Consider the following 15381-nt stretch of genomic DNA (forward strand, 5'->3'; position numbering starts at 1 on the left):
AGCTTCAGTAGGGTCTTCAGTAGGGAGAAGAGGGTACGTGTACAGAAGACCCCCTCCCCCAGTGAAGGGAGAAGTCATCGAAGGCCAAATGACTGCCCCCCCCCCCCCCAAAGCAACAGGGGGCAGAAACTGCTCACCTTGTAATTGTACAGGGAGGCAAAGAGGTCCACATCTGGGGTTCCCCACCGATGAAAAATTCTGGCTGCTACCTCCAGATTTAGGGACCACTCATGTGGCTGAAAGGAACGGCTCAGCCGGTCTGCCAGTATGTTCAGAGTCCCGGGCAGGTACGTCGTTCAAAGTGACATCATGTGTGACAGGGCCCAGGACCACAACTTCACTGCCTCGTGACAAAGGAGGAATGATCCCGTGCCTTCCTGTTTGTTGATATACACATCGCAATTTGGTGGTCTGTCCGAATCAGGACTTCCTTGTGTGACAACTGCAACGCCCAGAGGGCATAACAGATCACCCGAAGCTCTAAAAGGTTTATCTGACAGCGGGCTTTGTGAGCAGTCCAGAGACCCTGAGTGTGGAGGCCATCCACATGGGCTCCCCTGCCCTGAGGAGAGGTGTCTGTGGTAAGGACCACTTGAGGCGGGGCAGCCTGGAAGGTAATTCCCCACTCCAAATTGGAGAGATTTTCCCACCATGTCAGAAATGCCCTCAGAGGTTCCCTGATGGAGAGATAGGTCTTGAGGTCCTGGGAGACCTGTTGCCACTGTGAATGCAAGGTTCATTGTGCCCTTCACATGCACAAGCGGGCGAGAGGGGTAACAGACTGAAGCTGTCATGTGGCCCAAACAGTGCAGAAGGTGGGCACTCACATGCCGGCTACTGCACACAATAGTTGCCAACGAGGCGAGTGCAAAAGCCCGTTCGCGGGGCAGAAAGGCTTTCGCCTGCACTGTGTCCAGCCTGGCTCCTAAGTCGAGTTGGGGAGACAGGGAGAGGTGAGTCTTTGGGTAGTTGATGAACTCCAAGGATTGCAGTGTCTGTACGGTCAGGGCTAAAGTGTTCAACACCCCTGTGCGGGAGTTGCTCTTGATCAACCAGTCATCTAGGTATGAGAAGACACTGCACAGCGCCTGAGGTATGCAGCCTCCACTGCTAGGCATTTAGAGAAAACACGAGGGACTGAGGCCAAACCAAAGGGCAGTACCTTGTACTGGTAGTGAGCCTTCCCCACCACGAAGCGGAGGTATTTTCTGTGGCCAGAGAAGATAGCTATATGAACGTAAGCTTCCTTGAGATCGAGGGAGTAGAGCCAGTCTCTTCTTTTGAGGAGGGGAATCAGAGTGCCCAGAGAAACTATCTTGAACTTTTCTCTTAAGAGAAAATTGTTCAACGCCCTGAGGTCGAAAATGGGGCACAAGCCTCCGTTTCTCTTTGGTATGAGGAAATACCTTGAATAGATCCCTTGGCCTTGCTGAGGAAAAGGAACAGGCTCTACCGCTCCTGCTGTGAGAAGGGTGGAGAGTTCGGTCCGAACCTGCTGGGCAGACAAACCCCACGATGGACATGGGGAAGAGGTCTCTGGAAGCCGTCTGCAATTGAGTCAGTACCCCTGACGAACTGTGGTAAGGACCCATTGGTCCGAAGTGATGGCCCTCAAGTGGTGGGCAAAGCCGATAAGCCTGCCTCCTACTGGGGGATCCGGTACCGGGAGGTACGTTTGGCTGACTCTTGTTCCCTCACCACCAGTCAAAAGCCCGTAGCTGGGGTTTGCTGTGGCGCTGGCTGAGGCCTAGGTGCTTGCTGTTGATGGGATCAGACCCTGGAGCTAGTGCGCAGCGTGTGAGCCTGAGAAGCGGGGGACTATTTCCTCTACCTGTAAAAGTATTTCCAGGAGCTTGGCCTGGAAGATTTCCTGGCAGAGAAAGGAGCATCCGAGGGTTTTGTGGTGGCCCTTCAACTGAGCTACTGTATCTCAAAACCTTGTTCCAAAAAGGTTGTCACCTGTGCATGGGAGGTCAGCCAGCTTTTCCTGCACCTCTGAATGGAGGTCAGAAGCTTGGAGCCAGGCTGTTCTACGGGCACTGATGCCCTTGGCAGCTACTTGGGCCACTGTCTCAAACACATCATAGGTGGATCTCATCTCGTGTTTGTCAGTCTCTAGACCAGGGCTTCCCAAACGTTTAGCCAATGTGACCCCATTTTAGCACATGAAAATTTACATGACCCCAGAGGGCAACCAAACCGAATTAGCAGGGGTGTAGTTCACCTCCAATAATCCCTCCACTCATCATTCCTGCACTCTTAACTGATCCCCTCTCTCAATCTCCATCCCCCTCCAGAGGGCCTCTCAACCTCTGCCCCTCCAGCTTATCCCCTCTTACATCTCCCAGTTCCTCTCCCCTTCCCAGCCTAGCCTCTCGCTCACCCACTCCAGCTTTTTACATCCTCCCCACTGAACCTCTCACCTCCAAGCCATTTTTGTAACCCCAATTGATCAGCTGTCATCCCCTTCCTCTCTTTTTTTTCTCACATATGCCCCCCCCCCAGTTGATACTCTCACCCCTAGCTCCTCTCTTGCATCCCCTCTCTCACCTTCCACAACCAATCCCTCTCCCACTGATCCAACCCTCAAACCCTTCCTGTATCTGATCCCTCCCTTCAAAACAGCCCCCATTCAAACATCCCCTTGACTAGCATCAACAGCAACATTTTCCTTTGGGCCTCAGGCGATAAGTGGATGACAACAAGTGGGAAGAGAGGGCAGCCGGATGACAGGGGCAAAATTTTCTCTTAGGTAAGTACAGTGATGGGAGAGGATAGAGAGGAAGTGATAACCTGCATAGACCTGTGCATACTCTACCCACTCTTCCCCAATGGCTGACCCAAATGCCTGATGTTGATCTGTAACTGGCAGCAGCATTAGTAATGAAAGTCAGTACAGGATCTGTGAGCCAGTAAAAGCTCACAGGCCCGGCAGTGGCCCTAGTCCCTCCTCAACACATGGCTTCCTGTTAAATTGAAAACTCAAGCAAGGGTGGGACCATCGCAGGACCTGAGAATGCATGCTAGCTCAAAGATCCCCTGCTGATTTCCACTACTTCTGCTGCTGGTGATGGCTGCCCTTTGAGGCTTTTGTGCCCCCGGCTGGAGGTTTCGTGACCCCATTTGGGGTCCCGATCCACAGTTTGGGAGCTCTGCTCTAGACCCTGCAGGACAATGGCAGAGAGCGACTCCTGTTGCTGTTGTGGCAAGCTCTCTACGAGGTCCTGGACCCACTTCCACAGGTTCCGGTTGTACTGGGTCCTGGTAGGCAGCAATACGGCTAATGAGCATAGTGCCCTGAAAGACCGCTCTGCCCAAAGCATCGAGCTCCCTATGTTCTCGCCCCAGAGGGACAGAGGTATAGGTACAGCAGCACTTGGCCTTATTGAGAGCAGATTCCACGACCTACTGAGGGAGGGAGGTGCTGCCTCTCAAATCCCAAGGCCTGCTGTACCAAATAGGTGGCATTTGCCTTCCTACCGACTGGAGATATGGAAATCGGGTGTTCCCACATCTGTAGGAGAAGATCCTTAAAGATGTCGTGGATGGGAACAAGCACGATTTCCTTAGGAGCATCAACAAACTGGAATACTTCAAATATTTTATGTCGTGCATCCTCCTCCGTGAGAAGTTGGAAGGGAATAGCTTCGGCCATGGCCCTGACGAACCCCGCAAAGGAGAAGTCCTCAGGCGGGGGGGGGGGGGAACCGATGCCTTTTCTCCAGAAAGGAAGGCTTGGAAAGGGGGTCGTCCGAGAATTTGGACAAAAGACTCTGAAGAATCATCCTCCCAGAGGTCATAAGGGCCTTCCCTCCTCACTAAAGCCATTGTGAGGCTGGCGCAGGCGAGGCCAGTGGAGAACCCTAGCCCTGTGCTCCAAAGGTTTCAAATGCACCAAGGGAATCGACAGTTCCCCCAGTAATGGAGGGACCGGGGGCTGCGGGAGGCCAGAGAGCCTGGGCAAAGGCTTGGGGAACTGAGGCCTCGGAAATGCGGCACTGGTCGAGTTTTCCTCCTTGGAGGATCCAATAATAGGATCGCTCCCGAGGAGGGCATCAGTGGCTGCTAAGGAATTGAAGGTCCCTCGGGCACTGGTTGCGTTCGGAGGGCACTGCGGAGGACCTCCAGATGCTCAAGCAGGGGTACCAAGATAGCCAGCGCAGGCTCCAGCTCCAGTATGGGGGCTGGTGGTGGGGGCGGCTCAATGCTCTGCAGAGCTCAGAGCACCACATTCTGCACCCACGGTCCAACTCCACATGAAAGTCTGATGAAGCTAGGACTGAGGGAGGGGGATGAGGCGTCACCGGTGCTTCTTCGGTTCTCCAAGAAGGCACGGTGCCCGGCACAGATATTAGGGGGGGTGGGGGAACGCCTGGGACTCAAGTATATTGGAGGACAGGGCCTCCAAGCCACGGGGTCACTTTGGTGGCGGTACGGCAGCCACCGGTATCGCACCAGAACCGTGTACCGATTGTGACCGGTGTCGATGCTTGCCACAGTGCTCGGCCTACCACAGTGCTTGGCTCCGGCACCGAGAAAGCGGAGGATCCCGATGTCCTGGAAACCGGCAAGATCATGGAAGACCAATCGCCGTTCCCTCAATCCTTTGAAGATGCAGTCTGAGGATAGCGAGAGGAAGCATATCAAATGGTTCCCCTCAACCCCCAGGTGTCAAGGACTCAGACACGGGATGTGGATGCAGCGGACATTTTGGAACCGAAAAGTTTCTCCATTTTGTCCAGGCATACGCACGACGGCCCTTGGGGGTCATCTGGGCACATAGGTGATACCCTCGGATGTCGTGCAAGGCCCCCAGGCAGAGGGTGCAAACCTCATGCGGATCCATGATAGACATGGTCTGCGGGCACCAGCGAAAACCGGATGCCATGAAAAATAAGGGAAGGAAAAATGTTTTCTACCTACCACACAGGCCGTTTGGACGCGCGTTTTCGACGCGCTAGCTTTACCCCTTATTCAGTAAGGGGTAATAGCGGGTCGAAAACGAGTGTTCAAACCCCCACCCACCCCCCGAAACTAATAGCGCCTGCAACATGCAAATGCATGTTCATGGCCCTATTAGTTATTCCTGAGCGATTCAGTAAGTAAAATGTGAGGCCAAGCCTCACATTTTACTTTCAGAAATTAGCACCTACCCAAAGGTAGGCGTTAATTACTGCTGGTACCAGGAAAGTGCACAGAAAAGCAGTAAAAACTGCTTTTCTGTACACCCTCTGACTTAATATCATGGGGATATTAAGTCGGAGGTCCCAAAAGTTAAAAATAATTAAAAATAAAAAAATTTAAAAATCAGCCCGCGAGTTGAAAACTGGACGCTCTGTTTTGCCAGCGTCCGGTTTCCAAACCCGTAGCTGTCAGCGGGTTTGAGAACAGAAGAACCAACGCCGGCAAAATTGAGCGTCAGCTGTCAAACCCGCTGACAGCCGCCGCTCCTGTCAAAAAAGAGGCGCTAGGGACGCGCTAGTGTCCCTAGCGCCTCTTTTTACCCCCCCCCCCCCCCCCAAAAAAAAAATGTAGCCAGAAGCTAGAAATAAGCTAGGAGCAGTGTATACCTAAGTAAAAAGGTTGAAAGGTTCAGCTCAGTTACTCACCTTGGAAAGGTGTTGAGGTAGTGTGATTGGGTTTGAATAGGGAACAACATTTGTTAATCAAAAGAGCAGTGAGTCACTCTGGCTGACTAACTGAAGTTAGACTGTCCAAGAGGCATGGTCATTGTTAAAAAATACCATTCTAGAAGCACAGTCCAGATGTATTCCACACATTAAGAAAGGTGGAAAGAAGGCAAAACGATTACCGGCATGGTTAAAAGGGGAGGTGAAAGAAGCTATTTTAGCCAAAAGATCTTCATTCAAAAATTGGAAGAAGGATCCAACAGAAGAAAATAGGATAAAGCATAAACATTGGCAAGTTAAATGTAAGACATTGATAAGACAGGCTAAGAGAGAATTTGAAAAGAAGTTGGCTGTAGAGGCAAAAACTCACAGTAAAAACTTTTTAAAATATATCCGAAGCAGAAAGCCTGTGAGGGAGTCAGTTGGACCGTTAGATGATCGAGGGGTTAAAGGGGCACTTAGAGAAGATAAGGCCATCGCGGAAAGATTAAATGATTTCTTTGCTTCGGTGTTTACTGAAGAGGATGTTGGGGAGGTACCCGTAATGGAGAAGGTTTTCATGGGTAAAATCATCCATCGTACCTGGAGACTGGAGGATAGCAAATGTAACCCCAATATTTAAAAAGGGCTCCAGGGGCGATCCGAGAAACTATAGACCGGTTAGCCTGACTTCAGTGCCAGGAGAAATAGTGGAAAGTGTTCTAAACATCAAAATCACAGAACATATAGAAAGACATGGTTTAATGGAACAAAGTCAGCATGGCTTTATCCAGGGCAAGTCTTGCCTCACAATCTGCTTCACTTTTTTGAAGGAGTTAATAAACACGTGGATAAAGGTGAACCGGTAGATATAGTATACTTGGATTTTCAGAAGGCGTTTGACAAAGTTCCTCATGAGAGGCTTCTAGGAAAAGTAAAAAGTCATGGGATAGGTGGCGATGTCCTTTCATGGATTGCAAACTGGCTAAAAGACAGGAAACAGAGAGTAGGATTAAATGGGCAATTTTCTCAGTGGAAGGGAGTGGACAGTGGAGTGCCTCAGGGATCTGTATTGGGACCCTTACTGTTCAATATATTTATAAATGATCTGGAAAGAAATACGACGAGTGAGATAATCAAATTTGCAGATGACACAAAATTGTTCAGAGTAGTTAAATCACAAGCAGATTGTGATAAATTGCAGGAAGACCTTGTGAGACTGGAAAATTGGGCATCCAAATGGCAGATGAAATTTAATGTGGATAAGTGCAAGGTGATGCATATAGGGAAAAATAACCCATGCTATAATTACACAATGTTGGGTTCCATATTAGGTGCTACAACCCAAGAAAGAGATCTAGGCATCATAGTGGATAACACATTGAAAAAACGAATCAAGTATCAGCAACTACAGTGGGTTAAATAAATAGTAATGTGTCCTCTTATCTCCATAGTTATATTTTCCTTTTTGTTTATTGCAAATAAGGCTCCCATTATTTGTTAAATAGTGCAATGGATTCATAATTTTTTTTTTGTGAAATTATATGTTGATGTTTATGTATTGCACATTTATTTACTTTGATTATGAAGGAAAACTATTAATCATGTAAGAGTGATTGGAAATTTCAATAAAGATTAAATTATAAAAAGGGCTCCAGGGGCAATCCGAGAAACTATAGACCGGTTAGCCTGACTTCAGTGCCAGGAGAAATAGTGGAAAGTGTTCTAAACATCAAAATCACAGAACATATAGAAAGACATGGTTTAATGGAACAAAGTCAGCATGGCTTTACCCAGGGCAAGTCTTGCCTCACAAATCTGCTTCCCTTTTTTGAAGGAGTTAATAAACATGTGGATAAAGGTGAACCAGTAGATGTAGTGTACTTGGATTTTCAGAAGGCGTTGGACAAAGTTCCTCATGAGAGGCTTCTAGGAAAAGTAAAAAGTCATGGGATAGGTGGCAATGTCCTTTCGTGGATTGCAAACTGGCTAAAAGACAGAAAACAGAGAGTAGGATTAAATGAACAATTTTCTCAGTGGAAGGGAGTGGGCAGTGGAGTGCGTCAGGGATCTGTATTGGGACCCTTACTTTTCAATATATTTATAAATGATCTGGAAAGAAATACGACGAGTGAGGTAATCAAATTTGCAGATGATACAAAATTGTTCAGAGTAGTTAAATCACAAGCAGATTGTGATAAATTGCAGGAAGACCTTGTGAGACTGGAAAATTGGGCATCGAAGTGGCAGATGAAATTTAATATGGATAAGTGCAAGGTGATGCATATAGGGAAAAATAACCCGTGCTATAATTACACAATGTTAGGTTCCATATTAGGTGCTACAATCCAAGAAAGAGATCTAGGCATCATAGTGGATAACACATTGAAATCGTCGGTTCAGTGTGCTGCAGCAGTCAAAAAAGCAAACAGAATGTTGGGAATTATCAGAAAGGGAATGGTGAATAAAACGGAAAATGTCATAATGCCTCTGTATCGCTCCATGGTGAGACCGCACCTCGAATAGTGTGTACAATTCTGATCGCCGCATCTCAAAAAAGACAGTTGCGATGGAGAAGGTATACAGAAGGGTGACCAAAATGATAAAGGGAATGGAACAGCTCCCCTATGAGGAAAGACTAAAGAGGTTAGGACTTTTCAGCTTGGAGAAGAGACGGCTGAGGGGGGATATGATAGAGGTGTTTAAAATAATGAGAGGTCTAGAACGGGTAAATGTGAATCGGTTATTTACTCTTTCAGATAATAGAAAGACTAGGGGGCACTCCATGAAGTTAGCATGTGGCACATTTAAAACTAATCGGAGAAGGTTCTTTTTCACTCAACGCACAATCAAACTCTGGAATTTGTTGCCAGAGGATGTGGTTAGTGCAGTTAGTATAGCTGGGTTTAAAAAAGGATTGGATAAGTTCCTGGAGGAGAAGTCCATTACCCACTATTATTTATTTATTTAGAGATTTTTATATACCGCGGCACGTTCAGACATCACCTCGGTTTACAGTAAACAGTAATGTAGCAACAGGCTTTACAATAAAATATTAAATGGCGCAATACATGCAACAGGCTTTACAGTCAATTAGAAACTAGAACCATTTTTTTTTTAATTAAATATCATTGACGTACATGTAACAAGGATTACAGAGAAGTTTGATAGCGGAACCAAATTTGATATACGTACGTATAGGATATGTACAGTAGAGATATTTTTCCAGGGAACAAGTGCCGAATAAGAAGAAACGGGGGAGTCAGGGAGGAGGTTAACAGTGCTGTATGCGGCCGGAGAAGGGCCCCGTCAGTCATGTGTATGCTTTTTTGAACAGCCATGTTTTTAGGTTTTGTTTAAATTTTCTATGGCAAGGTTCCTGGCGCAGGTCAGTGGGCATACTGTTCCATATTGTGGTTCCTGCTATGATGAGTGAGCGTTCCTTTGTAGATACATGTTTGGTAAGTTTAGGAGAGGGTATCTGCAGTTTGGCCTGGTGTTGTGTTCTTATTGGTCGGTTTGTCTTATTGAAATACAAGTTTGTCTTATTGAAAATTAAGTTGACTTAGAAAATAGTCACTGCTATTACTAGAAACAGTAACATGGAATAGACTTAGTTTTTGGGTACTTGCCAGGTTCTTATGGCCTGGATTGGCCACTGTTGGAAACAGGATGCTGGGCTTCATGGACCCTTGGTCTGACCCAGTATGGCATGTTCTTATGTTGAATGAAAAATAATTTTCTCCAAATAGTTTTAAAATGTGTTACGTGCTAATTTCATGGAGTGCCCCCTAGTCCTTCTGTTATCCGAAAGAGTAAATAACGGATTCACATTTACCCATTCTAGACTCTCATAATTTTAAAGACGTCTATCATAACCCCCCCTCAGTCGTCTCTTCCCACCACTACCTCCAAAAGCTGCCCCCCAGCCCATTCCCCATTTTCATTAAATACAAATCTAGATAGGGCCTCCCCCACCCTAAATTACGCTGGTGGATTGGTGCCTCCATCCCAGACCCCTGCCTACCTTAAAAAAAAAAAAAAAAAAAGAAAGTCATTGGTGGTGAAGGCGCCTCCTAGCCTGGGCCGGTTGGTGCCGACCAGCCTTTGCCCCTGTGGTAGCATTCTGGATATTCTGCTCTATCCTTTAAGACTAAGAAATACAGACATTGCAAAAGCTACCCCAGTTATAAAACTTATTTTAGCAGTGCCACCAGATTATTATTATTTGTATTTTTATTAAAGTTTCATACAAACTAATCAAAGCGATGTATATATATATATATATATATATATATATATATATAACCATATTGAAATTAAATACAAAAATAAATAAAATCTAACTTATCTGGTGATAGTTAGATTAAGTATATAACAAAACAAAATAAAGCAGAGTTGCTTACCCTATAACAGGTGTTGTCAGAGGACAGCAGGATGTTAGTCCTCACACATGGGCGACATCATCAGATGGAGATCCGACGCAGAAAACTTATGGCAAAGTTTCTAGAACTCAGACTAGGCACACTGAGCATGTCCAGCATGCGTTCAGTGGGGTCCCTTTCCAATCTTGTAACACAGAATTATAATTAGAACAAAAAAATAGGAGAAACCAAATTCCACGGGGTGACTGGCAGGGTTCGTCAGGACTAGCATCCTGCTGTCCTTGGAGAACACCTGTCACAGTCAAGCAACTCTGCTTTCTCTGAGGACAAGCAGGATGGTAATCCTCACACATGGGTGAATCCCTAACTACAGGTTGCCCTGCAACATAAAAGGGGACCAACAGACACCTACCAGGTGCCAACGTGTTAGGTAACAGAGGAGAGAGAATCCAAACAATGGGTCCTAGATGGGGAGTTGGGTTGTATACCTCAAACAGATTCCAAAGGACAGACTGGCCGAATCTATTGTTGCATCAGCCACCCCTATCCAGGCAATAGTGCAAAGTGAATGTGTGGAGAGAACTCCATGTTGCAGCCATCCACATCTTCTCCGCAGCAACTGCTCACAAGTGGGCCACCAATGCTGCCATTGTTCTGAAAGAATGAGCCTTGATATGACCCCCAAGATGCAGTCCCACCTGGGAATAACAGACGGAGATGCAATCTGCTAGCCAACTGAAAAGTGTCTGTTTGGCAATGGTAACGCCCAACCTATTCCTGTCAAAAGAAATAAAAAGTTGGCGTCCGTCTGCTCCAGATAGAAGGCGAAGGCTTGCTTGCAATCCAAACTGTGCAGTGCTCTTTCGCTTTGGTGCGAATGGGGCCTGGGAAAGAATGTTGGCAGCACAATGGACTGGTTGAGATGGAAGTCAGTCACCATCTTATGCAGAAATTTAGGGTGCGTACGCAAGACCACCCTGTCATGATAGAACTTAGTCTAAGGTGGATAAGTCACTAAGGCCTGGAGCTCACTGACTCTGCATGCTGAGGTGACCACTGCCAAAAATATGACCTTGCAAGTCAGGTATTTCAGGTCACAGGTGTGCAGTGGCTCAAAGTGAGCTTTCATCAGCTGAGCTAATACCACGTTGAGGTCCCAAGAGACAGCAGGAAGCCTTAGGGGAGGATTGAAGCACGCCCCACACAAATCATACAAGTATAGGCTGTACAGAGTTGGGTGAAAAATCTACACCTTGGTGGTATGTGCCAATTGCACTGAGATGAACTATAATGGACTTGGTTTTTAAGCCAGCTTCTGTTAAGCATAGAAGATAATCAAGCAATTTCTTTGTGGGGCAAGAGAAAGGATCTAGGGCCTTCTGCTCACACCACATGGAAAACCTTCTCCACTTCAATCCATAGGACTTTTCAGTGGAAGCCACCAGATCCAGAGACATATCCTCTGAGTTATCGAGCAGTTACAGAATTAATCTCTCAACAGAGAGGCTGTGAGCAACAGGGCGTGGAGGTTGGGATGCTGCAACCTGCCTCGATCTTGCATGATAAAATCTGGGGAAGTCCCCAGACTGATCAGCCTCCGGATAGACAACTCCCATAGAAGTAGAAATCAGACCTGTCTCAGCCAATAAGGGGCTATGAGGATCATAGTCCCCTTGTCCTCGCGAAGCTTCAAGAGAGTCTTCAGATTAAGGGAATCAGAGAATATGCATACAGAAGTCCTATAACTTTGAACATTTCATCTTATTAACATCTAGTTTTCCCAAGCTAAGTGCACTTTTTCTGGTTGTGGGTCATTTGACATGATTTTATAAGAATGGTTGTTTAGGAGAGGTGTGTGAGGGTGAATGATTAGAGAGCTGTAGTGTGTATGAGTGGGGTTTTATTATAAGGGGTATATATATACAGGGATACTGATAGAATAGTTTTTGATACTATGTGAACTGGATTATTACTGTTGTAATAAAAGATATTGTGACTTTAATAAAGATTAAATGAAGTTTTGGATTCTATGAGAACCTTATGCACCAGCAACATGAGGATGTCTTGCTGCTATTGAGACAGCTGTTTGGCACCTCCTGCACCTGCTTCCAGATGCCCTGCGAGTACTGCCTCATATAAAGTTGGAAGGCAGCAATACGGGCAATGATCATGGCATCTTGAAACACCCTCCTCCCCAGAGCGTCCATCGCTCTGAGGTCCTTCCTCGTGTGCACCGAGAAATGAATCCGAGAGAGCTTGGCCCTCTTGAGGGCGAATTCGACCACCACCAACTGGTGGGGCAGCTGATGCTTAGCAAATCGGGCAGCTCAGTCTTTCCCCGGTACCAAGGTCGATGTCAAGGAACCCAACATCCTCGGTCTCGAGGAGCTCAGCAGTGGTCGGTCTCCAGTGCCCCTATCCGCCGACGGCTCCAACAGAACCGGACAGTCCTGCCAATGTCGATGGTGCGGTTTCCATCAGTGCGGCTCCCAGGTCCATTGGTGTCGATGACGCCAATGCCTCGAACTTCTTTGACCCAAAGAGCTGTTCCATCTTGTTGAGTCAAAGCAGACATCCCTTCAGGGTCATTTGCACGTATAAGCAGTAAACCCGAACGTCATGTGATGCTCCCAGGCAGAGGACATATACCTCGTGCGGATCAGTGGTGGACATGGTTCTCTAACACTGGGGGCATCGCCGAAAACCGGACGTGGCCATGTCGGGACGAAACAAAAGGGGCACAAACTGAAATCTATGGCGGTGGGCGACGATGGCCAGCAGGCACCGAGGCCCCACTGCCGCAAACCCCCACGCCGAAAACCCTAAGAAAACTACAGGGAGGCACCAAGAGGGACCTGGCGTCAAAACGACGAGAAAAAACCCCTCAAAATGCACTATAAAGAGGAATGTTTTCCACATGGTCAAAAACAGCCAAAAGTGAGCTCACATGGCGAGGATTACAGCTCCGCGGAAAAAGAGAGACTGGAAAAGGACCCCGCAAGGATGCGTGGCTTAGGGCATGCTGGGCATTCTCAATGTATCTAGTCAAAATTCTAAAAACGTTGACATATGTTTTCCACATTGGAGCTCCATCTGATGTCATCCATGTGTGAGGACTACCATCCTGCTTGCCCTTGGACAAAATTAATAAATCATGGTAAAATAAAACAAATTAAGTGAGCTAAAACTAATAAAACAAAAATAAATAAAACCATTTATAAAATCAATCAACAGTTGATACTTAAAAGACTTTCAAAAATATGAAACCAGTCTACCTTTGGCCACTGCTAGTACTAGCAACAGTAACATGGAACAGACTTAGATTTTTGGGTACTTGCCAGGTTCTTATGGCCTGGATTGGCCACGGTTGGAAACAGGATGCTGGGCTTGATGGACCCTTGGTCTGACCCAGTATGGCATGTTCTTATGTTCAGCCAGAAACAAAGAAAGCAGTCACTGCCTGGATTGCTGCCAAAGGCAATGCCAAACTAAACTCTTCACTTTTATTAAAGAGCGAGCCTTCCCCTCACCTAAGGCTTCCTAGTTACTATAAAATAGCTAGACAAAGGAGCTAGCCAAGAAGCCTGCCATTACCAACTGCCTATGCCCTAAGGACCAGCATGGCCACCCCTGAAAATTCCTACACAGAGGCTGCTGCATCCCTGCCTGATCTTTCCTGTATCTGAAGACAAATAGATGCTGGCCTACGATTCCTGCACTGAGCCGCAAGACTCCTGTACTCCTGTCCAGGAGAGAGAAACTGCATGGCTTTCAACGCCTGATCTCTCCGCGTGGTGAGAAACAGACTGTAAAGTGTAAGAAATTATCATGAAGTTCCTCTTGTTAGCCAGCCTGTAATTGTGAATTATCAAATCTATGCAAGGTTTCTTTTAGTTAAGATCCAATTTAATCAGCATGAAACAGAAAAAACTTTCTTGAATCACTGAAGTAACTGCTGCTACATATGTAAAAGTAATCAATGATGTTTAATTGATAAACACCCTCCACAAATTACTTTAATCTTGATAACTGAAGGGATTCTTGCTCTGATTATGAAACTGTGAAAATATTATACTCTAAGAAATAAATTGGAGATTTATAGTAAATATTGTCCCGACAGCATCTTTGCTAAATCAAATGTGCTTTAAACTTTCAGCTTTTTTTTTTTTTTTTTTAAACTTGGCAGTTGCTGTTTTGTGGGAAATACCATTCGGCTCAAGCTTCCATCACCCCATGCAGGACAGCAGGTTTCTCAGCCAGCCCAGGGACTCCAATGACAGTGCTGTGCATTGCCATTGCGAGAGCTGGGCCAGGCCTCTCCTTCCTGGCCTGGCTGTGGCTACTATGGAGGCAGAAGTCATAGCCACTGGGAGGGGAGAAAGTCCTAGCCATTGCACAAGGCCAACACTTAATGACCAAACTTACAGCCCATGACTGCAGGACTAGGGAAGGAGTCCCACTGCATGGCCTCCCCTCAGCTGAAGGTGGTCATTGCAATAACTGGGCTAACTGACTAGGAAGGGAGGCAATACCCTGGGTACTCGTGAATGGAAGCCCATAGTGCTATGGAATCCAAAGAGAAAAAGGAAACTGCTGGGCTAAACCCAAAACCAAAGAAACAGTAACTGCTTTTCCTTTCTTATGAAAATTCTCTCATGTGAAAGCCCTTTTCCTTCCTCTTCCAGGCTGGTCTGCACTCTGGTTTTCCCAGGGAGAACCCTATAAACTTTCCTAGGTTTGATGAAGTTTTTGACCTCCAGCTATAAAAAAAAAAAAAAAAAAAGCCCCGGCAATCACACTGAGGAGTTTACAGAAAACAGCTCCTCACTAAGGACTCAGTTTCCCTTCTGAGCGACATTCAAACCACCTAATCCCAAAATGACAGAGGGCTCCCATCATTAGGATCCCCTCTCCAGGCATTTGAGATGAGGAGGACTGTTCAGAGAAAAGCCATCCCTGGGCAACAGAAGGGATCCCCACAGGGAGAAGGGAAGAGAAGCAAAGGAGGTCCTTTTCCAAACCTGGATCGCTCTTCTGTTAATGTATTACACCAACTTTCTTCTTACCTTATCAGGAAAATCATTTTCTGTCACATACGAAGGAGATGTATTAGGTTCATTATAAATTACAAAATCTCTCCTAAGGGGAGAAAGGAAGAAATAAAAAAGAATATAAAATTTATAGTCACAGGATAATTACAAAAACTTCAAGCCTTTAACAATACAGAGCATTTAAAAACAGCTTGCAGAAACAAAACCCAGCCAAAAGAATCAGCACTGAGGTTCTGCTGTCCCTGTCAGGACAGAAGAGACACCCGGAGTTTAGAAATGTGGGTGTACCGGACAGAAGAGAACCAGGGCAAAGGCAGCAAACCAGCACCGAACTAC

General features: G+C 46.4%; 1 protein-coding gene across 2 annotated transcripts in view; it reads right to left on the minus strand.

The window, feature by feature from the left end:
* Positions 1 to 15381, minus strand: part of OTUD4 (OTU deubiquitinase 4) — a 234325-nt gene that overhangs the window by 178025 nt on the left and 40919 nt on the right. For both annotated transcript variants that reach the window (XM_029600893.1, XM_029600808.1), the window contains exon 5: positions 15061 to 15133. In XM_029600893.1, coding sequence (XP_029456753.1) covers positions 15061 to 15133 — 73 coding nt within the window. The remainder of the gene's footprint in view (positions 1 to 15060; positions 15134 to 15381) is intronic.

The sequence above is a fragment of the Rhinatrema bivittatum genome, chromosome 1 (assembly GCF_901001135.1).
Source record: "Rhinatrema bivittatum chromosome 1, aRhiBiv1.1, whole genome shotgun sequence".
NCBI lineage: Eukaryota > Metazoa > Chordata > Amphibia > Gymnophiona > Rhinatrematidae > Rhinatrema > Rhinatrema bivittatum.